At 42.1% G+C, this 27,809-nt stretch overlaps 1 protein-coding gene across 1 annotated transcript in view; it reads left to right on the plus strand.

Annotated features, from left to right (window-relative positions):
* srrm4 (serine/arginine repetitive matrix 4) overlaps positions 1-27,809 on the plus strand; it is a 352,241-nt gene that overhangs the window by 312,537 nt on the left and 11,895 nt on the right. The window contains exons 8-11 of the mRNA XM_068055188.1: positions 1,463-1,555; positions 8,212-8,389; positions 22,517-22,875; positions 25,073-25,303. Coding sequence (XP_067911289.1) covers positions 1,463-1,555; positions 8,212-8,389; positions 22,517-22,875; positions 25,073-25,303 — 861 coding nt within the window. The remainder of the gene's footprint in view (positions 1-1,462; positions 1,556-8,211; positions 8,390-22,516; positions 22,876-25,072; positions 25,304-27,809) is intronic.

The raw sequence follows: 27,809 nt of genomic DNA on the forward strand, positions 1-27,809 counted from the left end.
GATGGAAGGGCATGTATCTGGCTGATCCTGTGCTATGTGTAAGTCTGGCCCCTACTGGTCAAGTGGCAATGTCGCTTCAACTATAAGCTATAACAAAATAATTGTTACCCCTTCTGAAGCCCTGGATTAAGCATTATTATTGTCTGTTATTGTGATATGTTAGTTTATTTCCAAAGGACAATACCACTATCTTGTATGCACTTTCAAGGCTATCATTCTTTTCCAGTTGTATATCAATCCATAGAACTAAACATTGAAGCCTTCAGTTCAAGGCCCAAAAGTACTTTATTTTATCCAATACATAAATTACTGCAAATGCAATCACATTAGTGACAAAACTTACTATTTTTTTATTTGCTCTTCCAAGACTTTTTCTTTTGACACTGATTTCCCCCCACTCCATTCCACAATTACAAAATTGCAATTGAATTTTTGATTTGTGCCAAGGGTGGTGTAGTGGTTAGCACCGCAGCCTCACAGCTCCTGTAACCCAGGTTCAGTTCTGGGTATTACCTGTTTGCAAGTTCTCCCTGTGACTGCATGGGTTTCTGCCAAGTGCTCTGGTTTCCTCCCACAGCCAAAGACTTGCAGGTTGATAGGTAAATTGGCCATTGTAAATTTCCCCCAGTGTAGGTAGGTGGTAGGAAAATTGAGGGAAGGTGGGGATGTGGTCAGGAATATGGCATTAATGTAGGATTAGTATAAATGTGTGGTTGATGGTCAGCACAGACTCGAAGGGCCTGTTTCAGTGCTGTATCTCTCTGTGACTCTAACATTCTCCCCATAAATTTACTGCCATTGCAGTAATTATTCATTGGTATCAAACAGTGGAACAGCTCTAACAAAGTATTTGCACAGACACCAGAGATCAATAATGAACTGGGGGCAGGGGAGGCTGTCTGGGTAACCTCAGGGTTCAACCTGATGTTAAAATCCCTTATTTTTGCTATAAGGGAACACAGGGACTAGGCTAAATGTATTGTGTGTTTTGATATTGGGAGTTACATTATACCTGATCTGGGCTGAGTTAGCCACTCTCAGCTAGGAACCCAATGGACTGCTGTAGTTGGCCTCAGAAGTTCCAAGCTAAAGGGGGAAGATAGATCTGGGCTCCCAATCCTGATTGCTGGGAAGTTCAGCTGCAGATGTTGGGTGAGGACAGAATCAGGGTCAACTCTGATGCCTCTCATGATCAAATAATCTGTGGACAAGATTGGCAAGCTTTACATGCAAAGAATGACAATTTGCTAAGGGCATCGCAAGGCTGTCCATGGAATGGGGAGGGAAAAGATGAATTGAAGCAATCTAAACTCAATCCCTAATGGGCATAAATACCTGGCACAAAACTGCCCATAGTACAGCATTTCTTGGCTTACTGTGCCTCTCACTGAGAGTGGGCACAATGAATGCCCGATCACAGATGGCAGGGCACTGAATATCTCTCTTTCGTTTTCCTATTCAGGTCTCGGGCTGCATCATCTTCACGTAAAGGCCACAGATGCAGACGTTCTAGTTCACAGAGCTCAGCCTCCAGGACTTCCAGCTGCTCCAGCAGGTAAATTTGTGTTCTTTCCCCACACACACAGATATACTGCATTGGCTGTCATTACTGCCCATTAAGAGCCGTTTATCACTGCGCCACCTCCATCACCACCCCAACATCACCCCCCCATCCTCGCCACCCAAGCCGATCACTCCACCATGATTTCATCTTCACATTTGGTAAGGAGACTAAGCCACAAAAGTCGACTCAAGTGTGAAAATTATAGATTTTTATCTCAGTGTGTATGCTGTAAAACACCATTAACATCATTTTAAGCTCCACAATATAATCTAATGCCACCGCAGTTCCTCATTCACCTCTCCAGTGCTTGAATCTAACAGCAGCTGGAAAATCACATGAAATCCTTTCCAAATCCCTCTCTCTAAAAGACTTCCATCAAAATATTTATAAGCCTTCAGAAGCTCAATGTCTGTTCACCTTTTGTATAGTCCCTGTACTACAACAAACATAAAAGGAAAGACTTCCATTTATATAGAGAATCTTATCACTTCTCAAAGCACTGCACAGCCAATTAATTCATTTTGAAGCAAAGTCACCATTTTTATGTAGAGCACTGCAAAAGTCAGTTAACACATAGCAAGATCCCACCATCAGCAGCTGAGATGAATGACCAGTAATCTGATTTTTAGGCCTTATTGGGTGAGGGAAAAGATCTTCAGCAAATGAATCCATTGCTAGTAGTGGTTGTTGAAGGAGCAAGGTTGAACAGGACACTGGGAGAATTCTCAGCTCATGTTCAAATCGGACCTTGGGGTGTTTTGCACCCACCTGAGCAGGCAGAGCTACAGTTGACAGCTCTTTGTCAGACAATGTTGTTTTTGCGATTGGAAGTCTGTGACCAGAGGTGTACCGCAGGGATTGGTGCTGGGATCCTTGCTGTTTGTAGTGTACATTAATGATATAGATGTGAATATAGGGGGTATGATCAGTAATTTTGCAGATGACACGAAAATTGGTGGTGTCATAAATAGTGAGGAGGAAAGCCTTAGACTACAGGACGATATAGATGGGTTGGAAAGATGGGCGGAGCAGTGGCAGATGGAATTTAATCCTGAGAAGTATGAGGTGGTGCATTTTGGGAGGGCTAACAAGGCAAGGGAATACACAATGGATGATAGGACCCTAGGAAGTGCAGAGGATCAGAGGGACCTTGGTGTACTTGTCCATAGATCACTGAAGGCAGCAGCACAGGTAGATAAGGTGGTTAGGAAGGCAAATGGGATACTTGCCTTTATTAGCCGAGGCATAGAATGTAAGAGCAGGGAGGTTATGATGGAGCTGTATAAAACGTTAGTTAGGCCACAGCTGGAGTACTGTGTACCGATCTGGTCACCACACTATAGGAAGGATGTGATTGCACTGGAGAGGATGCAGAGGAGATTCACCAGGATGTTGCCTGGGCTGGAGCATTTCAGCTATGAAGAGAGTCTGGATAGGCCAGGGTTGTTTTCCTTACAGCAGAGAAGGCTGAGGGGGGACCTGATTCAGGTATACAAAATTATGAGGGGCATAGATAGAGTAGATAGAAAGAAACCTTTTCCCTTAGCGGAGGTGTCAATAACCAGGGGGCATAGATTTAAGGTAAGGGGCAGAATGTTTAGAGGGGACTTGAGGAAAAATTTTTCACCCAGAGGGTGGTTGGAATCTGGAACACACTGCCTGAAGGGGTGGTAGAGGCAGGAACCCTCAAAACATTAAAGAAGTTTTTAAATGAGCACTTGAAATGCCAAAGCATACAAGGCTATGGGCCAAGTGCTGGAAAATGGCATTAGAATAGTTAGGCTTGATGGCCAGCGTGGACACAGTGGGCTGAAGGGCCTGTTTCTGTGCTGTCTAACCCTATGACTCTATGACATTGGGCCGAATTTTACCAGTCCCTGGCTGGCAGGAACGGAGGCGGGGGTGGTATCGGTAAAATAGCGGGGACCTGCGTCGGGACAGCTCCCTGACTCAGTCCCGTCCGCTGGGTAAGTTCCCCAGCAGCGGGTTGCAAGGTAGCTCGGCTGTCCACTCAAAGGAAGCAGGAGGTGATTTGCATAATTAAATGCCCTATTAACGGCCACTTTACAGGGCCACCAACATTTTGCCCCCCCACCGCATGGAGGCTGCGTCCCTGTGGCAGTCTGGGGGCCACTGGAGCTTGAGGCTCCATGCCCCACAGAGGGGGCCGTGGGCAAGAAAGGCAGCCCCCGTGCCCCCAGTAATCTTCCCAGAGGGGTTTAGCCTCCAATCAATGGGGCCTTCCCCCTCAGCCATCCTGAATTTTAATTTGTATTTATCTCTATGAGGGTACCTCCATTTTGAGGTGCCACTGAGGTCTCCTGCCAGCCTCAGCAGCACCCACCCACCCAGTAAGGCTGCTGAGGCTTCAGAGCTGCATCAGGAACCTGCCCGCCATCCTTAATTGGACAGCAGGCCTTCAGGTGGCCAATTAGGAGGCCACCTCCAGCAAAATCGCCGCGCTCCTCCTGCTCCCAGCAAGTGCAGGCTCAGAGCCTGCTTTTTGTCCCAACATCAGGGTCCCAAAGCCCGTGATAAATTCCAGCCCATTACCTCCAAAAGTGTAGCCCTCCCTCAGAGTTAGACTGGAATGTGTGCTTGATTATGTGCTTGAGGCCTGCAGTGGGACCTGAAGCCTGAACCAATTGACACAGAGGCAAGAGTGTCACCACCTGAGACAAACTGACACTTTAGATGAGTTTCTGCCAATAAAAAAAACATAAACTGAGATTGTAATTCCATCTTAGTCTCCTAACCAACCAGGAGCATTGTTTTATGAAGTAAAATACCACTCTTGACAGGGCTTATCAATGCCCTGAACTGTTTCTTGCAGTGTCCGGTATCCAGGATAACTTGGAACTGATCGTTCAGTATTAAATTCTAGATTGCAAAAGATTTTTTAAAATCATGATTATTTTAATTTTCTTTTACTAACCTCAGGAATGATGATAGTGCACAGAAGTTCTGACCTCTGTGTCGAGTTGTTTCATTGGTGGCTCTAATGACACAGTTGGTATCCAGAAGTCCAGGAAGTCACTGACTTCAATCCCCTATCTGTGTTATGCTAACTAATCTCAGCCAGGGAGTGAAAGGGATTTTACAGTTGGTCTCAGCAACCCAGGTCGGGTAAAAGACAATCGAGGCTGTCAGCCTTGGCTCAATTGGTAGCACTCTTGGCTCTGTGGGTTCAAGTCCCAGTCAAGAGACTTGAGCACATAATCGCAGTTGACAATCTAGTGCAGTACTGAGGGAGTGCTACACTGTTGGAGGTACCATTTTATGGATGAGACGTATTAAATTCTAGAGGACCAGTCTACTCTCTCAGATGGTCGTGAAAGATCCCATAGCACTATTTGAGCAAGGACAGTGGAGTTATCCCTAATGTCCTGGCCAATATTTATTCCTCAACCAACATCACTAATAAAACAAATTATCTGGTCATTAACACATTGCTGTTTGGAGGATCTTGTTTGTCAGGAAATTGGCTGCTGTGCTTCCTGCAACAGTGACAACACTTCAAAAATACTTGAAGCTGCAAAACGCTTTGAAATTCCAGAGGTCATGCAAGGTGTTTTTTATAAATTCAAATAATTCTTTCTGGATCACTATCCAATGCCCCGTGCTGGACATTGGGTAAGGACAGGATTGGTCCTTACTATAATGCCATTGTGTTCAATTTGCTTAATGATGTTCACTGGCTCATGAAGAAAGGTCACCTGGGTAAGTTTTGGCAAGCAGGCAGTAGCGCACACTGTCATGAATCAGCACCTCCCAGGAAAGAAGGGACAAAATTACAGAGGGAAAATAATTGTGGCTTCTCTCTCAAAACCTCCTACACCCTCAGCTAACAGTGCACAGGAAGTTTGAAGGAAGGTCTGTCAAGCAAGGAGAAAAATAATTCTGTACTGCCACAAAAATGATTTAGAGAAATGCATCAGATTGTGGAGAAGCAGCTCAATTTGCAGCAGTCATTAAATAAACTAAACTGTGACAATCATGTTTAATTATAATTTTGATTCTGCCACAGTACAGAAGAGATTACTCCAGCCAGTTCTGCTGAAGGACAATCAAGCATCATTTCCACACTGAAATTCCATTCTTATTGAAAGCATGTGATTTCTTATTAAAAATGGATGATCTTGAGGATAGAATTAAACTTGATTATTGTATATATTGCTGTTTTTGAAATCTGGGTTATGTAGGTCAGCAGATTTGTAAGCCTGTTGAGGTCTGTCGTTGTTAAGGATAAGCACTGAAGTGTAACAGAGAGCACTGTCTATTGTAGGAACTGGTGTATAATTAAAGATTAGCAATGTAATATAATGGCTGTGTAACAATGAATGTGAAATTGTGTCTCGGATGCAAATAGGCTTCCATTTCTAACTTTCTGCAGTCAATGTTCTGGTATGAATGGAATCTAATTGCTGCCATTTAAAGGTGACAGCCAGTTTGGAATTGGAAAGCTGTCCTTTGACACAATGTTTTCATAGTGTGAAAAACACATGGTTGAAAAGTACTGATAGGAACAAGGGAATGTGCCGAATTATTGCAGTCGTTCAAACACATTTTCTTCCTTCGAATTCACCACAAGCTTTTCTGCTTGTGTGTCTGGTGTCAATTGCACATCCACTCAAACCAGGTGTAGTACAGAACATGTGCAGAATAAGGCTCCCTGAACTTAATGGAGGATTTTTTTTTTGATTTTATGTGGTATGCATCAAGCTAGGTCTTTCCTGCAGGGGTCTATGGCACCAATAGCAGCACTTGTTGGGGATGCTCAAACTGGGCCATGCAGTCCCTGGGCTTCACCATCCAGTCTGCTTTGTGTACGGCTGGGAGACCGAATGAATAGGAGCCTCTGTCAGATCACAGATCTCCCACAGCCTGCTCTCCCGCAGCCCGATAGCAGGGGCAGTCGTGCAATGGAAATGGAACCTGATGCCTTCGCTCATGATGGCAACACATCTGGACCTTTGCAATACCCTGAACTGATGCCAACCCTGGTACCAGAAGGTCAGCTGGGCCAGACTGCTCCGGTAGATGCTGAATTGCTATAATCTGCATCTGGGCCCTCTGGTCCTGGAGGTCACCATTCACGAGCATTTCAAGAGCTTTTGACTGAGCCACAGCGTCTTTTACCTCTCATGCTGCAGCCACTGGGGAATGCCTTGGAAGAGCACTAGATTAGCTCAGAGAACATTTAAAACAGGTGGGCTCACACCAGGGTGGTAAATAGTGTGCAGACACTTGTAGATGGCATAAAATCTTTATGTGCAGACAGTATTCCGGTAGTAGCTGGTGACCTGCAATACTTGTTGACATGAATATCAACATTGATCTTTGGATGAATGCAGTTTACCTGAGTATGGAAGGACTGGGAGAGATGTTGGATTTGACTTAATGGAGGAAGAATTGTTCAGCTGAAGTACTCTTCAATGAGCTGCTACTGAAGTTCCCTGACTGTAGGCAAATGTTGGACCCTTGCACTTCCTCACGATCCTCTATGTCATCAGTGTCACCTTGCTGAGGATCTTTGTCCACCAGTGACTCCATGTATTGCCGCTGTTGCATAGCAAAGTTGTACAGCACAGCAAAGCATTGTTGTGCGCGACACTGTTTCTGGGCCGTAGTTGAGGAAGCCAACAGACCTATCTATGCAGTGTAATCATTGCTTGAGGAGTCCAATGATTCGCTCAGTGAGGGCTTTAGTTGAGCCATGGATCAGATTATAGTGCAGTTCAGCCACTGAGTGTCTGTTCCTAAGAGGGGCCATGAGCCAAATACACAACAGACAACCCTTGTCCCCAAGCAGCCGGCCTCTCATTCACTGTGCAGGGGTGAAGAGTGGGGGAAGAATGAAGAGTTGCCACAATATAAATATGTCATGACAACTGCCAGGAGAACAGGTATAGATCTGTATGATGTGATGCTGGTTTGCATTAATGAAGTGGAAGCCCTTGCAGCTCATGAGGCAGTGAGGTCATCTGAAGCAGCCTGTAGGGTGATGCAGGTGCAATCGCTGAGACCCTGACGCCTGCAATCTGTACCAACCCCAGAGCTGCAGCTTCTGACTGTCCATGGGGAAAGTGATGAAACAGTTTGCTCTCGCAAACATGGCATCAGTCATCTGCTTAATGCAAGCATGAATACAGATTGACTGATGTTGCTAATTTCCCATGTGACTGCCTGGAAAGAGTTGGAGTCAAAGAATTTCAGGGGCTGTAATGACCTTCATTGCCACAGGTAACAGCGTTAGTCTGGCAGTTGGTTGCAGGTTTTGTTGCTGGCACAACCGCCCTAGAGAAACAGTTTCCTTATCCACTGTCCATCAAAATTGTCCTCTATCTGCTCTTGAGTAAGCCATGGGGTCATGTCTGCAGTTTTCAGTCTCCAACACGTCACTGTGGAGAGGTGCCAAGCTCAGGCATAATGCTTTACCATGGGAAGAAGGGAAATAAGGAGAGTCAGAGCTAGTTTCACGCATCACTCAGCAAGCAGCATCAGGGCAGTTTAAGTGCAAACCTGGGTATACCTGACTGGAGATGACCTCTTGAAGACTGAGTAAGAAAAAAAGGGGAGGAAATGACATTTTTTTAAAATGTCACCAAGCTGTTTTAATGTTTATTCTCGGTCTGCTCATTCCGCAGTAATGAAGGCCATTCAGGAGCAGCGCAAAGCCTACGAGGCAGATCGAGAAGCAGCAGCCACGGAGCTTATTCAAAGACCAGCACAAAGCAGAGTGTCCCTGTCAACAGCCGCTCCCAGTCTGCCAAATCACCATGTAAAAGTCCTCAGAATAAAAAGAGCAAATCAACTGACAAAATAGTAAGTATTGAGGCCAATTTTATCTTTTGCACTGTGACAATTCATGAAATTCTAATGTTAAACTTTACTTGGGGGGGGGTCATGTAAAGTGTGGTTTATAAAAGAGAAGTGTTTAGACAAGATTAGTGCACTCAACCAAAATACCTTATCCCCTGCCCCCATGACCCCCACCCCCAATGTGATTAGTATCAGTTTGCCAGATATTTTTTGGATTTTATCAATTTCTCAGTGACTTTTCCATTTTTCATTAGTCGTAATCTCCTATTGTCAAAATACTTTATCTCTAAGCCAAGGATCCAGATGTACCTTAGATTCTGGATGTCCAAAAGGCCCTTGATCAGGTCCAGGTCTGGGTTTGATGTTTGGGAATAGATACACATTGACACCTGCCCACTCCCCACAAAGAAGCCTAGAACAAAGCTGGGTTTGCTGATCCCAGCCTTGTGACTACCAATTGTACACTGTACAAAGGACATGTACAATGCAGACACTAGGGATTTTGAAGGTTCCAAAACTGTCCATTGGAGCGCCGTTCAAGCACTAACGCAGGCATTTCAAAGGGGTGATCAGCCACCCACTATACACCCCAGCTGATGTCCATGTAGTCAACATAAACGAAAAACAGGCTGGGTGAGTAACAGGCAGCCAAATTGCCACCCCCACCCGCTGTTTTAAGCCCCCACTGATGTTGAATAGTCAGCTCTGAATTTCTTATTACTTACCCATAATTCAAACTCTTCTCATCCGAACTTGTTTGAAATTGTGTTGTGATGCCACACAGTCATTTTTCGTGGCCTAAACTATTCAGAAAACGATTTTGCCAATTTTAAGATCCCACTTTTTTTTATATATCAAATTTTGGTTTCATGCAATCCTCTGAGGAAAATAATTAAACCTATGACCTGAAATCTATGACAGTTGACGCATCCATTTTATAATGTGGTCTGCGTTGTCATTTTAATAGAAGGATTTTCTGTAACTAAGTTGAACTTCCTGTGTGTGCTATTTTTAGTGCACCGGTTAGTACATTCACCTCAAATTCCTGCAAAACTTAACCAAGTTGTTAACTGTAAACACTGTTAACTTGGCAAGAACTGTCAACCAATGCACAAAAACAGTGCACGGTTACAAAAGGGATCCATCTTTGGGAAAAAGTGTTCAACTTTTTCTTGTTTTCTGGATAGTGACAAGAGGAATGTGTGATTTTCATCACGACTATGTGACGTGCAAATGATACAACGATGCTTTTCAATGCAATTTACTTCATTTCATCTGTAAAGAAAGTTTGCTAAATAATTTCTGCAAAGATGGTGCCCTTGAAATAAAAGGAAAAGTAGCTAGAGATTCCAGGATAGGCCACATGGACAATTTGCATGAGGGATATTCTTCTGGAATCAAGAGACTGATTCAATGACAGGGACTTGACTGAAAATAGGCAAGAGACAACATATCATTGCCACTTTCTGTTGAGAAACACGGACTAGATGATCAGATCAAGTTCACATATAATCGCAAACTTTTAATTTATCCAAATTAATTACTTGAGATCTTTAATCTCAGTTTGGAAACCTTCCCAGGGACAGAGCTGAACGATGGTGATCTATCATTAGTAGTAGTCATTGAGGTTCAGAAGCCCTTTGACAGCCTTAGCCTGCTTCCTAGAGAATAACAGTCCACTTTACTTATCTATCCTTTTTCAATACAATATATCAGCTTTTAAAAATGTGAAGAACAGCAGCACAATGTGGAGTATTGTGGATAGTAGTTTAGTCTGTGTTTAGTCTATTTTGATGCTGATAATGCTGTTCATTGGCATAATTCAACAATGCAGAGGAAGTGGAATGAATGAAAGGCAAATGAGAAATGTACAATTCCATTCTTGATAGCGTTTTCCTTCCATTTCATTAGCATAGAGCCACAGGCATTTAGGGAACTTCTAACTCATAGAGTAGCAGATGGAAAATGATGCCAGTACATGGTCCTTTGTAAAATACAACTGCATCCCAAACTCCTGCCTCCAATCTTTTTATTGCGGGGGCATTCCACAGAATACCTGCACCAAAATCATCCATCTATACACATCAGGGCCTAGAAATTCAATAGCACATGCCCGTTTCTCAGCCGCCAAGCAGATGCCTAAGCCTCCAGTTTGGCTCCAAGTTTAGTTTGAACATAGACTTTATAAAGCCTTGACACTACCTATTCTAATATAGAAGCAATATACTGTGTCTTAGGTCAGAAGATGAACAAAGACCATTAGTGGTAGAAATGGTCTACTTATTGCCTCAGAACATTTAGGCCCTAGAGGTTTAAAAATGACACATTTTAAGGTAGTGAATTGAATCACTGAAAGACACACTCGATGGTTTGAACATGTAAGAAATGTATTATGACCAATAGATTGATGATATTTTATGATAGGAGATTGTGTGCTTCCTCATAGTAGATGAATAAGTAGTATTGATGGTGTTCATTTAAAATCTCCCTGTACCTAATTGAAGAGGATTATGTAAATGTAGAGACAGTATTCTGGAATTGAGAGAAAATGAGACAATTTCTTTCTTCATGGGGTATCTTCACCATGAAAACGTGTTTGGCAAACCTAACTTTCTACGCAGTTATGTAAATGATGTTGAAATCTATCAGTGTCATTTATGTGTAACATCATTGTGGTAAAAAAATCTACATACACATGTTAGAAGCTTCTCCCAGCCTCAGAATAAAGATTTGGTGGAAGAGTTTCAGGAAGACAAAGGCATGCAGACTCTCCAAGAAATCCAGGGTCAGAGATCATTAAAGCTTTTCTATAGTTCAGCTGGTGAATTCAGCTAAACCACGAAGGCCCAAGTTTGTTTGGTTGACAGCCCCTGCTGAGTGAACTGACCTTAGCTGAGGCGACAGTAAGATTTTTTTCAGGATAGAGGAGCAAATTGAGATGACAGCAGATAGCTCTGATGTGGACCTGGCATCAGTATAGACACAATGGGCGAAATAGCCCCCAATTCTGTGCTACAAAATTTTCTGCTAAGGCTTCACAGTGTGATAAACACTGGTGCTTTCGTGAAATAGCCCTTTCATTAATCACATCACACAGCTCATTAAATATGCATCACTATTCAGGAGGTTAATCTAACATTAACATGTAAAACTGGTGTTTAACTGCTTATGACTGTGTATGATGATTGTGTCTAACTGAAGCCAGCAGTGTTATTTTATTTATTTCCATTCCTTCATTTCAGTGTTTAATGCAAGTCTAACTTAAGTGAATTGCTTGTTTTGCTGTAGCTTTTGAAATATGGGGTCTAAGCACAGCTGGTTGTAAAAGTGAATGGAGTAGAAAACTTGTTCATTCCCATTATGTTGCCTCAATGGCTCTTAGGATTCCAGGTTCTCTGTCCCATCAGAATATCAATAGTTAGCATTATCGCTCAGCATGTTGTCAGCTTTTTTACTTTCTTTACAGAAACATTTGAATTTACAAAGTGCTGATCAAATATTTCTTCATACTTCAGTTTTTCAGTCACATAAAATCTAACCTGTAAGGTCCAAAGGTTTTCTTTGACTTCTCCACCTATCAGAGTGAAATGACTCCTTTTGATAATTTGGCTTAAAAAGTTGACATGAGTACGAAAGAGGAAAGTCCATTTTGTATTTATGTTTTCACTTGGTAAATAATTAACAGGCAGAATTTCACTCCCATAAGCCTCCAGATGGTTCCCTGCTTTCTGCAGTTGAGTGCAAAGCATTACTTCAAGAGGGCAGACAGTCTTTATTAAAATCTATTAACTATGTATTAGTTCATTAGAAGTGTTAGAGACTGTACAAAGGCAAAGACAAGTGTGATAAGATACTTATGGTCTCTGGTTTTTAAACATGGCCTGTGTGAGATTGGGAAAAGGACATTGCCTTTTTAAACATGTGGCATAGTAGGCAATGTGTGGTGGAAAACACTGTTTTTTCATCTACAGGTCATATGCTCAAAACCAACCCTGACTAATGGTGGCTGTAAGGGCTCTGCTGGGACAGTCTCAGTGCACTTCCTGGTGGGCACAGACCTACTGAGGGTAATCTCACTCAGCTGGGTGTTTACAGCTGGAAGTGGAAATGTTGCATAGGTGCAGTCAGGGTACTTCTGTGAGGTGGTGGGAGGTGGAGCATGATGTTGCTAGTGTAGAAAGAGCTTTAATCTACATCTAACAGTGCTGTACCCGTGCTTGATACTGGCTCCAGGTTCTATGCACCATTACTAATGTCCTTAACCTCAGTCAACACAAATTCATGACAAAATGATAATATTGCTGATAAGAACATAAGAACACAAGAAATAGCAGCTGGAATAAGCACTTTGAGCCTGCTCCACCATTCAACAAGGTCATGGTTGATTTTCTACCTCAACTCCACCTTTCTGCACTATCCCCATATCCTTTAATCCACTTAGTACCCTAAATCTATCAACATCTGTCTTGAACATGCTCAATGACTGAGTATTCACAGCTCTCTGGGGTAAAGAATTCCAAAGATTCACAACCCTGTGAGTGAAGAAATTTCTCCTAATCTCAGTATTAGAAGAGCAATCCCTTATTCTGAGACTGTGACCACATGTTTTAGATTTCCCAGCCAGGGGAAACATTTTCTCAGCAATCCACCCTATCATGCCCTGTAAGAATTTTATATGTTTCAATTAGATCACCTCGCATTCTTCAAGAATCCAGAGAACATAGGCCTAGTCTACTCAATCTCTCCTCATAGGACAATCCCCTCATCCCTGGAACCAGCCTTCATTGCACTCCCTCTAGGACAACTATGTCCTTCCTTAGGTAAGGAGACCGAAACTGCACACAGTACTCCAGGTGTGGCCTTACCAATGCTCTGCATAGTTGTAGTGAGGCTTTTTACTCCAATCTCTTAGTAACAAAAGTTAACTTACCATTTGCCTTGCTAATCGCTTGCTGTACCTACATGCTAACTTTCTGTGATTCATGTACAAGGACACCCAGGTCCTTCTGAATATAAACATTTCCCAATCTTTCAGCATTCAAAAAAATATTCAGTGTTTTTTATTTTCCCTACCAGCGTGGATAACTTCACACTTCACCACATTTATGGGCGGCACAGTGGCGCAGTGGTTAGCATGCAGCTTCACAGCTCCAGGGACCCGGGTTCGATTCTGGGTACTACCTGTGCGGAGTTTGCAAGTTCTCCCTGTCTCTGCGTGGGTTTTCGCCGGGTGCTCCGGTTTCCTCCCACATCCAAAAGACTTGCAGGTGATAAGTAAATTGGCCGTTGTAAATTGCCCCTAGTATAGGTAGGTGATAGGGAATATGGGATTACTGTAGGGTTAGTATAAATGGGTGGTTGTTGGTCGGCACAGACTTGGTGGGCCGAAGGGCCTGTTTCAGTGCTGCATCTCTAAATAAATAAAAAAATTGTATTACAGCTGTAATGTTTTTGCCCACTCACCCAATCAGTCTATATCTCTCTGCAGCCTCTTTCTGTCCTCCTCACCACTTACTTTCTCACCTCACATTGTATTGTCAGCAAACTTGGGTAGGTTACACTAAGTCCCCTCGTCTAAGGCTTTAAATTAGTTTGTAAGTAGCTGAGGTCCAAGTACTGATCCTTGCGGTACACCACTAGTTACAGCCTGGCAACCCAAAAAGGTTCCAATTCTTCCAAATCTCTGCTTTCTGTCCATTAACCAATCCTCAATCCATGCTAATATATTACCCCCAATCCCTTGAGTCCTAATTTTGTGTCATAAAATGATGTTCAGCAACTCTGTCTCTGAAGGACTAATGCACCAGATCCATGGATATAATTAACATTAATATTAGCCAAGGTGGTTCTTAGAAAATTAGCAATATTATGAAAATAATTGTATTGATTTTTCTGAACAACAGAGATTATGTTTAAATGTGTTTACGTTGTATATTTTCTCCCCTCAATTATTTATGATTTCTCCCTGTAACAAATATTTGAATCCAGACAATTATTTTAAGTTGCTGCAATTGTTTACAACATAACTGTACAAACATTTCTTGCAGCCTTTAAAAGTGATAGAGGCTTGAAATGTATCTATTTGATTTTTTTTATTAACGAGTTTCAGCTGTTTGATTTGCATGTAGCCAGTAACCTTAGTCAAATATTGTAGATGTGCATGAGTGTCCAGTCACCTATTTAGATCTAAATAATCAGTGAAATAGTCCCAACCAACTAACTGGCTGGATCTTACCAACCCATGCTGTTAGTTCTCTATTTAGTGCTCTGTCAGTTTTCTAGCCAGTGTAATCGAGTATTAATGCCCGAGTACACAAACCAGTGCACTGATACTACCTAACTTTCCTCTAAGGAGTCCGCATTGTACCTTCACTTAAAGCCACCAGTGGGTGATTTCCAGCTTGTGTTTGAGAATTCCAAGATTGTCCACAATGGCGCCTGGGTGACTGGGAAGAACAGCTGGGAAGAGCAGCATTATTCGTCGCAGTTGCTGCTTCCCCACGCAGAGGCAGCTGAATGAAAGAGCTATCACGTTACAGAGGGCTAGACAGGATTAGAAACCAAATGCGGTCAGCATCCTCTTATACTTCTTGTTACACCCCAAAGTTTGGACAGCTACAGCCATTTCAAATATATTTCATGACAGCATTTTAAGTGACATGGCCATGACATATAACCAGATCATTGCAGAGATTAAACAAGACTAATGATTACAGATGAGCTATGTGTTAGAAGTGAAACATATCTCAATGGAGAAATTATAAATGTGACGGTTTTGAGTTATAGGGTGTGCGTGATAGGAAAACAAATCATGTCTGTGAATCCTGCTGATTTCCAGGAGTGAAAATATAACGGGGAAACGTTCATTATTATGAACCTTGAATAATACTCCATACATTTGGAATATTTTAGATTAATCTGTTCTGAGATTTCGGCTGATGGTGTGTGCCCACTTGCCATTCAATTAATTGTCAATGTCCGGTGCATTCAAATAATCAAACTTCAAAATGGCTTTCCCCCATTTCTTTTCGCAAAATGGTATGACCCCTATAAATTCAGCAGCTTCTTTTTGCTTTACTTCCCACTGTCTGAAATTCAGAACCTCCACTCAAACCAAAAGCAGTGTAATCTTGCCTTTAATGCTCTGTAGCATGGTGGCATCTTAACCAGATGGTCGGTGGAAGTTCCGGATTCCAGGACTGCCTGCCACTTGAGCTTACCTACACCACTTAGAGGGGTGGTTGTGGGGTGCATCAGGCATACTATCAGTCCTTACGTCAGACTTTAGATGGAGTGCTTCACTTGGGCAGGAGTCAACTCAGGCATAAGGGTCAGGGAAGGGGAAGGTTAACATCCATCTACATAATTTGCAGCAAAGTTATTTACAAACATTAAGAAAGAAGTGTTTTGGTTGGAGGAGCTTTTTTTGCAAGAGTTTTTCATTTTGCTGAGGTTTGTTGCTAGCTGTATTGCAATTTTTTTAACAACAGCATAAAATAGTAAAGTTCTCTGGTGCAATGGCATATCTTGTCTCAAGCTGTATTTTTCAATTATATTTTACATCGTGTAAACGACATGTTAGAGATTTACACCTTTCAGTGCCACAGGTGAATATTTACTGTGACATGTTGCAATTCTGCCATGTAAGCTTTTGAGCTGTCAGTACTGCTGGCTGCAAATTTTTTTCTGATGAATCAAAGAGAATATAAAGAGTAGGTCACCAGCTGCTATAAAGCCAATGCCTCAACCCCAACAATTAGCGACATTTTAACAGAATCAAAATGTTTGTATAAAATGCAGGTTGAAGTCCCCTGTTGTTTTTACAGCAATTAACAGAAAACACCACCTCAACTCCATTTAATAGGTTTAATTCAGTACTGTACATTGGCACAGTAATGTGGTGCCACATGGAATGGTCGGAAGTGAAGTCTTTGTCACAATTCCCCATACAATGGGCCATTGCCCATCTTAACCAAGCTGCCCAAGAGAGGAGGAAGCACTGACTGAAAGGTGACCCTTCCCACGCTAATGCACATTAAAACATCAGAAGGTTACCTACTTGGATCTCTCTGTGCACACTCGCTATTGCCCGACTGCAAGTACTCAGTCTTCTTGTCTGTACAGTGGCACATGGGCACAAGGGACCTAAACAGAGTGAAAAAAGAGTCTTCAGAAAAGAGGTTAGTGTATGACTTTCCCTCAATGGTATTGCCTAATTTACTGAATCATGCAGTCTAGGAAGATTCAGGTTGCCCCTGGTCTGTGCTGTGTAACAATGGGTATTACAATTAGCCCATGTGCTTCCTAGGATAGGGAAAAAGCACTTCAGCTAATATTCTTGTTCAGGGTCACTGTTCAGTAGTCTGTGCTGGAAATTTTAGTGTGAGCACAGGTAGGCCTTAAACCAGGACAGACTTGAGCTTGACTGGGATGCATAGCATGGCAAAAGGACTTGTTGCCATTCGCTGTCTACACCCATACATAAAGAATTGCCAATCATATAAGGGACTGCCAATGGTTGCTGATCCATACCGCAACACAAGAACACAAGGCATATCCTCTATGGTGGGTCAAATATTTACCAAATCGTACTTCCATAGACAATACTGATTAACAGTGTAAATGGCCATGTTACTGAAGATCTTTTAAGTTATAAACAAAGCACAGGGATAGTTCATGAATTAGACTGCCATTCACTTGCTCCTCTATGTTAAAACCAGCTTTGCTTTGTGCCCCATCCAACCTTGATTTGGTTCCAATCTTGATTTAGTTCTCGGACAATGAGTGTTTGTCTCTGTCAATCAGCATATTGAGTTCGGTATTGGTGTTAAGAAAATGTAGCTACCTGTAAAATAAAAGTAATTGTGCCTAAAGAGCATTCCATATAAAATGAACAGTACTTAAACAATCATTGTGCTTTCCTCGTGTTGCACGCCAATCTAGAAATTTTGTTTACATTTTCTTTCTAATACTGCACTCGAAATGAATAAGGGAAAGGTGGGTATTGTCACTAAATTTACAATTAAAGGCATAGAGGAATAGACAATGTAATTTTAAAAATGTTGTTTAAAAGCAAGACAGAAGTACATTGCAGTATGAATATGTGCGAGAGATTGGCTGATGTAAATTATAATATGGATCCCTACTGAGATTACATAAAATGTTTCATTTCTAGAACCCAAGGCCATATCATATTCTATGTCAGCCAGATTTGCTATTTTTTTAAAAAACATCTGTAGTGCAAACACTTTAGGAGTTGTAGTTCATCAATATTTTTGATTGCACCAAGTAGCATGATATTTAATTTTTTTAAATCATTTTATTTACAATAGGACCTTCCCAAATTTACCAAGTAGCTCACGTATACCAGCTTTATACCTAACTTGAGTTAAGCATTTAACAAATACTGCAGTTTGATTTGAAACCAGAGTATGGGCTGCTGAGAGATCAGTGCATATTCCCATCCCTTCCCAGCCACCTGTCATCCTGTGCACATAGCACACAATACATGATGCAAATTTCACATTAAAGACTAGATTGGTTCGCAAATTAGAAATGCTAGTTCTTAACTACTAACATCCCTTGTTTTTCTTGGACTCCTACTCAGATAGTAACAGTTTTAGGAAGACTAGGATTGAGAGTACGGAGAACTGAATTGCCAATTTGATATGGTTAGAGGAATCAGGTGCTTCGAACTCACCGTAGTTTATTCAGCTTATCAATTTGCTGTTCCATTTCATTAGCCATGGCAGTTTTAACATTGTCCAGTTTCCCTCTTTCTTCCTATATCCCTTAATATCCTGGCTTCCAAAGTAAACAAACATAGAAATACACAGAAGTTACAACACGGAAATAGGCCATCTTGCCCAAAAAGTCTGTGCCATCATTTAGCCTCCAAACAAGAAAATAGTCCTAATCACGTTTACCCATCCCTTCCCTTATCCCTCTAAGCCTTATTCCTTCATCCATGTATCCAATCTTTTTCTTGAAAATTGACATGCTTTCAGCCTCAACATGTAAGCCTGAAAGTAAATTCCCCAGTCCCACAACTGTCTGTGTAAAGCAATTTCTCCTACCCTCTGTTCTAAAACTCTTTCATTTCATTTTGTGTCTATGGCCCCTTATCTTAGACTGCTCAACTCCTGGAAAAAGTCTGCTTTTATCTACCCTGTCCTAGCCTTTCATAAATTTAATTATTTCTATTGTATCTACGTTGTTCTAATGATGAAAAAGACCCAATTCTTTAAGTCTTTTTTCCTTCGAAACATCTCAATTGATTCTGGATATATGACCTTCTGAGGTAGTGCATTCCTCACTGCCTCAACCTTTTGCTTGAACAAATATTGCCTGAAATTAGTTTTAACTGACTTAGTTTTAATTTTTAGGATTATGTTCAGCTTTTCTAGATTCTCCTGCTGGGACAGAATCTTTCCCCATCTACCCTGTTGATCCCCACATTATTTTAAACACCTCAGTCACATTATCAGGCATGGTAGTGTAGTGAAGATGTTACTGGATTAGTAGAGGGTTATGGAAGCTCAATCATTGAGCATGTTCAAGGCAAAAATTGATGGATACCTGGATAGTAATGACATCAAGTGATATGGGGATAGTGTGGAAAAGTGGCATTGAGGTAGATGATCAGCCATGATCTAATTGAATGGCAGAGCAGTCTCGACTGGCTCAATGGCCTACTCCTGCTCCAATGTTCCTATTCATTTAACCTCCACTTAATCCAAGTTTACCCAGTCTCACATCATAGCAAAGTACCTGCTGCATCTTATTATCCATGCTTCTCAGCAATTTAAAGGCTTAGCTCAGCTCCACTCCCAATTTTCTCTCTAAATTAAAATAAATTCAATTCTGCGCGTCCCTTTTCATAACTTGGAACCCTATGCCCAAGAGTCATCCTTCTAATTCTTTCTGCAGCTAGTCCAATGCATCAACAACATTTTGAAGAAAAAAATTGCGCACATTTCAAATTTAGCCTCAGCAGTGATTTAGTCAAGCTTAGAATACTAAGTATTTCCAGCATATTCTGCTTTTATTTTAGAACTAATTGTATTGACTTATTATGAAATGACCTCAAAGTGTGACCCAGTATCTGATCAGCCTTATTGATAACTTCTTCAGTGTTATTTTCAATGAATAGGCACTGGTCATACCCAAAGACCTTTTTACCTTTTCTACCTCTTCACTGTGTACCTGGTTGCCAGAATGTCCTAAGGCACCAGGCTCAAGGAATATAATCCTTAGTGTAATCATTGCTGGATTTTGGGGCTGCTTTTTTGGGGGCACTGAACCACATTCAGGAAGGATTTGAATCACATATAGGACAGACTGGGTCAGGTCTGCAGATTTCTTTCCCTAAAGGATATTACTCAACCAGTTGTGTTTATATGACAATCCAGTAGTTTCATGGTCAATTTTACTGATATCACATTTTTGCTTCCAGATTTTTTTTAAATCTGAATTTAAAGTTTTCAAACTGCCATGGAGGGATTTAAACTTCTGTGTCTGGATTGCTAGTCTCGTAACATATTCACTACACTACCATGCCTGATAATGTGGAAATTTGTCAAATGTCCTCTGAAAACCTAAGTAGAATATAGAAACCAGATAGTCCACCATCCACTGATTGAGTTACTTCATCAAATAATTCCGTTAGATTCATGAGGCATTAATTACTGCTTTTAAATCATGTTGACTGCTGCTAATGATCTCTGTGATCTCTGATGGACATTGACATTACTCCTCTTAATCATGTTCTCCACTGCCGATAATTCCTTTGCCTCACTCCTTTTCTGAATGTTGGGATAGCATTCACTGTTGCCCAGTCCTGCAATGTCTTAGGCATTGTTCCTCCCACAACCAAAAACAAAGTTAATTGTTCTTTTTTCTGATGAGAACTTCAGATAGAAATAGGAACAGGAGTAGGCCATTCGGCCCCTCGAGCCTGCTCTCTGCATTCAATAAGATCATGACTGATCTTTTACACCAACTGCACTTTCCCGTCCTATCCCCATATCCCTTGATTCTCTTAGTGCCTAAAAATGTATTGATCTTAGTCTTGAATATACTCAACGACTGAGCTTCCACAACCCTCTGGGATAGAGAATTCCAAAGATTCACAACCCTCTGAGTGAAGAAATATCTCTTCATCTCAGTCCTAAGTGGCCGAGCCCTTATGCTGAGACTACGACCCTTAGTTCTAGACTCTCCAGCCAGGGGAAACATCCTCTCAGCATCTACTTAATCAAGCCGATTGTTATGCATTTCAATGAGATCATCCCTCATTCTTCTAAACTCCAGAGAATATGGGTCTATTCCACTTAATCTCATTGCGTTTCATTGAATCTTTTCTTTTCCTTATCTTTAAAATGGTCTTAACTTGAATTTTCCTCTAGTTCTGAACTTGCAGTTTAAGCTAAATAGCCTTTATTAACCTTCTATTTTCTACTTTTGCTTCCTTTTTGGAGTTCTTCTCAAAACTCCAAAGTTTCCTCTTTCAGGGGTTTAATTCTCTCCTGTAGCACACTGGTAACCACCAGTGAAAATTAAATTTGTCGTAAAGGGATTAATGACTCTTAAAGTATCACATGAAATCGTTTTTTGTGTGAACGTGTTAATCAGTATGCTACCAGAAGAGAGTAAATTCTCCCACATATTTCATGTCCATATTGTATGTGATCTTAGACTTTATTACAATATTAAATTGAACTGTATAATTGTTAATGTTCACACACTTCCAGATTACCAATCATTTTGGTGGGCACCAAAATAGTAAATCAAACTTGTTTTAGTATCCATCATCCCTAGATGTGTCAAACAACAATTATTGATAACGTCTATAAAACTGTTGTTAGCACGGGACAGAGAGTGCCATAACTACAGCTCCTAAAATGGTGCGTGACTCACATATATTCTGCATAAGATGTACATCATTGAGTTGAAAAAAAACCTCTTGATTACAATAATGTGAATTCATACAAATCCTAAATTTATAAAGGTAGAAATGAAACTGGCAAACGTTGTTTCCCTCCTGAGTTCTGACAACAACAGTGAATGGATTGTTAAATTTTGTTTTTTTTTAAATAAGAGGCTACAAAAATCACACACGAAACTGTTGCTCGGTCGCCAAAATCTACCTATTACTGTTTCTACTTAAGTTTATTGAATTGTGCTTAACAAATGACATTGTTAATCTAATCCTTAAACCACACTGGGGGAATGCAGGAGGCCTGTGAACCTTTCCAAGAGCAAACGTGTTCCTTTGAAATCTGTTGCTTGAAAACGCCACTATTCATTGTTAACGCTTTAACAACAAGACAATCGGAAATTGTGAAATATGCCTGAGAAACCTAGTTTTAGATTTTTTTAAGTTAATACTCCCGCAAACAATTGAAATAGATTTAAAGCAGCAAAAACAATCAATAAGAAAAAATGGAGGGATTTGGACAGGGTTTTGTGTCTTTTTTTCTTGTCATTTGAGACTCTAATGATGCACTTATGTTGCCCGCTCTTCCCTTTTTCTTACACCTTACCTACTTAAGGAGGAATTCTTGATTGGTAAGTCGATGCTACCCGCAGACTAGGGATTTATTATAGGTCGCTGGAGAGAATAGATTTCTTCTGCAGGAAACACAACAAAGCTGTACCTTTCAGAGGGGCTTTTTAGTTAAAGTGATGAACTATTTGTTTTGCGACTTTATTTTGTACATAATTCTCATTTTGTGATGTTTGTTCATTGTCTTTTCTAATGCCACGCTTACTGGGGCCTATTGATTTCCTTTTTTTAATGCAGTATGTAGTCCTGTACGCACATCTTATTTTTCTTCCTTCACATACCACTTAATTTTATTTATTTCCTTTTTTTAATTTAAAAAAACAATGCTTATTTCTTTTTTTCTCTCCTATAGTTCTTCTTTCGTTACTACATCGTTCGCATGCTTTTTTTAAAACAAAAGAGAAAAAATGCATGATGTCTAAATCTCCGAGTTTTCATGTTGGAAAGATTTTTTTCTGTGTTTGGGGGTTAGGTGCCTTTAACAGTAGACAGTGCATCATATAGGCAGAAGACTGTCCCAGCAAGAACATGCAATGTAACAACAGCAATGTTTCTGTTCACAGATATGCAAGTCAGGGTCTTCCGGGCACACATTTGTGAAGGAAGAATGCAACAAGCTTGATATTGCAACCAGCCAGAATGGAGGCTACCAAGATTATGACTCTGGCAACGATACAGCTTCTCCCCCCTCGACCAAAGCCGCCTCATCACGATCACAAACTGAGGAAGAGAAAGGGCAGCCCCTTGATCAACGTGCAGAGTTAGACCGTCAGGCGCTTTCCCCAGGCAAACTGAAGTTTTGTGACGTGGAGCCCAGCTCAGATTCAGGGAATTCGGTGGCGAGCTGCTCATCCCCATGCAACGCTGTGCCCTCATCCCCAAGTGCATCTCTGGGTTATCAAACGGACAAAAGGGTTAGGAGGTAAATCTTCTCAATCTTGAGAAAGGTGTCCAAAAATGGAACTGCCTTAAAGAGGCTTCATAAGTCATTCAAACACCAGACGGTATCATTAATGATTGGAATCTGAAAGCCTACCAGCTGCTTGGTCTTGTTATAGCATGTTGTTAGTCCACTTTCATAAAAAGGTAGTTATGCATATAAGGAAAAGTATGATCACGGTTGTTGCCAGATTGTGATCCCTACTGTGACTTCAGCCACACACTAGGCAGTTAACTCTTAATGATTTCTAAAGCGATCTTCTTTAGTGGCCTCGTGAGTCAGTCAGTTATAAACACAATTGCTTTAAGAAGGACCACCTGACAGCATTCCAGCAATAGTACTGAAGACCTGTGCTCCAGAACTTGCTGCCCCGCCCCCCCCCCTCAGCCAAGCTGTTCCAGTACAGCTACAACACTGGCATCTACCCGACAATGTAGAAAATTGCCCAGGTATGTCCTGTACACAAAAAGCAGGACAAGTCCAACCCGGCCAATTATCGCCCCATCAGTCTACTCTTAATCATCAGTAAAGTGATGGAAGGTGTCATCAACAGTGCTATCAAACGGCACTTGCTTAGCAATAACTTGCTCATTGACGCTCAGTTTGTATTCTGCCAGGGCCATTCAGCTCCTGACCTCATCACAGCCTTGGTTCAAATATGGACAAAAGAGCTGAACTCAAGAGGTGAAGTAAGAGTGACTGCCCTTGGCATATGGGCAACATTTGACCGAGTATGGCATCAAGGAGCCCTAACAAAACTGGAGTCAATGGGAATCAGGGGGCAAACTCTCTACTGGTTTGAGTCATACCTAGTGCAAAGGAAGATGGTTGTGGTTATTGGCGGTCAATCATCTGAGCTCCAGGACATCACTGCAGGAGTTCCTCAGGGTGGTGTCCTAGGCCCAACCATCTTCAGCTACTTCATCATTGACCTTCCTTCAATCATAAGGTCAGAAGTGGGGATGTTCACTGATGGTTGCACAATGTTCAGCACCATTTGCGACTCCTCAGATACTGAAACAGTCCGTGTAGAAATGCAGCAAGACCTAGACAATATCCAGGCTTGGGCTGGCCAGGCAAGTAACATTCATGCCACACAAATGCCAGGCAATGACCATCTCCAACAAAAGAGAATCTAACCATCTCCCCTTAACATTCAATGGCATTACCATGACTGAATCCCCCACTATCAACATCCTGGGGATTGCCATTGACCAGAAACTGAACTGGAGTAGCCATATAAATACTGTGGCAACAAGAGCAGGTCAGAGCTAAGAACCCTGTGGCGAGTAACTCACTTCCTGACTCCCCAAAGCCTGTCCACCATCTACAAGACACATGTCAGGAGTGTGATGGAATACTCTCCACTTGCCAGGATGGATGCAGCTCCAACAACACTCAAGAAGCTCGGCACCATTCAGGACAAAGCAGCCTGCTTGATTGACACCCCATCCACAAGCATTCACTCCCTCCACCACCAACGCACAGTGGCAGCAGAGTGTACCATCTACAAGATGCACTGCAGCAACGCACCAAGGCTCCTTAGACATTACCTTCCAAATCCACGACCTCTGCCACCCAGAAGGACAAGGGCAGCAGATGCATGGGAACACCACCACCTGCAAGTTCCCCTCCAAGCCACACACCATCCTGACTTGAAACTATATTGCCATTCCTTCACTGTCGCTCGGTCAAATCCTGGAACTCCCTTCCTAACAGCACTGTGGGTGTACCCGCACCTGATAGACTACAGCGGTACAAGAACCACCACCTTCTCAAGGGCAATTAGAGATGGGAAAAAAATGTTAGCCTAGCCAGCGACACCCACATCCCATGAACAAATAAAAAAAACCTGTCAAGGGGATAAATTTCCATTGGTGGCCAAAGTGGTTAATTTATCTTTGATGGTTGTGGCCAAGGAGATTAAATTATTTTTGCTGAAGATTTCTTTATCAGATCGACTAATGGATTAGAGCCTATGATGAGGTTATACTGGTCTGTAGAAGGAGTGAACTTGATGAGCTAAATGACTTTTTACCCTTCCCTGCTTTCTCATGTCTCTATGTTCCATGATCTTTGCCAGTTGTTAGCAGTCTGAGAGGCAATAAATGGCAGTGCCTTTGAGTATCTGCTTCCTGTCCAGCCAGGTTTACATCAGGTTCTTCCTATTTCATTTCAGAGAACTACCTTCACCACGGGATTGGCCAACAACCAGTGAGAGAAAGAGAAGTCCTTCCTCTTCACCCACCAGAAATTCCCCTGACAGACATCGCTCCAGAAGTGACTCCCGCAGCACCAGAGGGCGAGACAGGAGTTCCCGCAGCTACAGCTGTTCTTCTCGTTCCCGCTCTCCTGAGTACAAGTCAACTGCAAAATATTCAAGAAGCAGATCGCATTCTTCAGGGAAAAGGTTTGTCAGAGTATCTAGTGGGAGAGATGGAGATGATTAGATGAGGTCTCCCCAATGGCTTAACTTAGTGAATGTGTGGAAAGTTCAAAATGTGATCCCCAATCTATGGCATGATGACAGCCTTTACACAGTTGGTAGCACTCTCGTCTCTGAGTCAGGTCATGGGGTCAAGCTGGACGCTACAGACTTGAGCATGCACACTAGGCTGATACTTCAGTACAATACTGAGGGAATGCTGCACTCTTCGAGGTGCAGCAGAAGGAAATTTTAAACTGGAACCCACACCTGCCCTCGTAGGCGGACATAAAAGTTCCCACAGCATATTCAAATAGCTAGGGAACTCTCTCAGTGCCCCGCCCAACACTTATCCCACAACCCTCAAACAAAGCATTATTTCCAAGCCTCCCGGGATATGCAATAAAAAGAAAGCTGCTACTCAAATGTCTTATGCAGCATCACAATCAAAAACTCTTTTTTTAAAAAAGAAAAGAACCATTCTTCAGAATATTCAGGTCATGTTCTGCAAGTCCAATCAGAAAAATGTAAGGCTTCTTAAAGAACATAGTACATAGAACATAGAACAGTACAGCACAGTATAGGCCCTTCGGCCCACGATGTTGTGCCGAACCTATTAACCTACTCTAAGATCAAACTAACTACCTACCCTTCATTCTACTATCATCCATGTACCTATCCAAGAGTCGCTTAAATGCCCCTAATGTATCTGCTTCTACTACCACCGCTGGCAGCGCATTCCACGCACCCACCACTCTCTGTGTAAAGAACCTACCTCTGACATCTCCCCGAAACCTTCCTCCAATCACCTTAAAATTATGCCCCCTGGTGATAGCCCTTTCCAGCCTGGGAAAAAGTCTCTGACTATCCACTCTATCTATGCCTCTCATCATCTTGTACCCCTCTATCAAGTCACCTCTCATCCTTCTTCGCTCCAATGAGAAAAGCCCTAGCTCCCTCAATATTTCTTCGTAGGACATGCCCTCCAGTCCAGGCAGCATCCTGGTAAATCTCCTCTGCACCCTCTCTAAAGCTTCCACATCCTTCCTATAATGAGGCGACCAGAACTGAACACAATATTCCAAGTGTGGTCGAACCAGGGCCTTATAGAGCTGCAGCATAACCTCGCGGCTCTTAAACTCAATCCCCCTGTTAATGAAAGCCAACACACCATACGCCTTCTTAACAACCCTATCAACTTGGGTGGCAACTTTGAGCGATCTATGGACTTGGACCCCAAGATCCCTCTGTTCCTCCACACTACCAAGAATCCTGTCTTTAAGCCTGTATTCCGCATTCAAATTCGACCTTCCAAAATGAATCACTTCACACTTTTCCAGGTTGAACTCCATCTGCCACTTCTCAGCCCAGCTCTGCATCCTGTCAATGTCCCGTTGCAACCTACAACAGCCTTCCACATATCCATAACTCCAGCAACCTTCGTGTCATCGGCAAACTTGCTAACCCAGCCTTCCACTTCCTCATCCAAGTCATTTATAAAAATCACAAAGAGCAGAGGTCCCAGAACAGATCCTTGTGGAACACCACTGGTCACCGAGCTCCATGCTGAATACTTTCCATCTAATGGTATTCCATAAAAAGCAGAGGATACTCCAGTTATTGATCTTTGCTCTGCTGCTGGGGAACTATTTAGTTTAGTTTAGAGATACAGCACTGAAACAGGCCCTTCGGCCCACCGAGTCTGTGCCGACCATCAACCACCCATTTATACTAATCCTACACTAATTCCATATTCCTACCACATCCCCACCTGTCCCTATATTTCCCTACCACCTACCTATACTAGGAGTAATTGCTAATGGCCAATTTACCTATCAACCTGCAAGTCTTTGGCATGTGGGAGGAAACCCACACAGACACAGGGAGAACTTGCAAACTGGCAGTACCCAGAATTGAACCCAGGTTGCTGGAGCTGTGAGGCTGCGGTGCTAACCACTGCGCCGCCCCAACTATTGATGAAAAAGCAACAAGAAATGTAAGAAAGAAAGATTTGCAGTCATAGAGCACCCAATCATCTCGACAGAACATCTCAAAGCGCTTTGCATACCATGAACTAGTTTAAAGTATGGTCAACTGTCAACATTTAAAGAAAACATGGTTTAATAGTTGAGCCCCTAAACCTAAATACAAACATTAGCAAATTTATAGTCGTCCTAGGGGTCTCCATTAACTTTGGTTAATATAAAGTCAGTAATTGCTAATTCTTGTTCTTGATGCATCTAAAAGCATTTTACTCCTGGGAGAGCAGTGCTGTGAAACCTGTTACCTCAGAACCAAGCTCTCTGCTTTACTCTTCTTCCTGCTGCTATGGACCTATGATTCCCATTGCTTAAAGTGTTGGAATTTGGCTCCTGGCATTTAGTTTTAACTAGTGCGACCCTTGAGGTCACATCATTGATAGTAGAGTGTGCCATCAATAACATTCCATCAATGTAAAACTGCCTTCAAAATTGGAAATGTGAAAAGCCCC

The sequence above is a fragment of the Heterodontus francisci genome, chromosome 23 (genome assembly GCF_036365525.1).
Source record: "Heterodontus francisci isolate sHetFra1 chromosome 23, sHetFra1.hap1, whole genome shotgun sequence".
In the NCBI taxonomy this organism is placed as follows: domain Eukaryota; kingdom Metazoa; phylum Chordata; class Chondrichthyes; order Heterodontiformes; family Heterodontidae; genus Heterodontus; species Heterodontus francisci.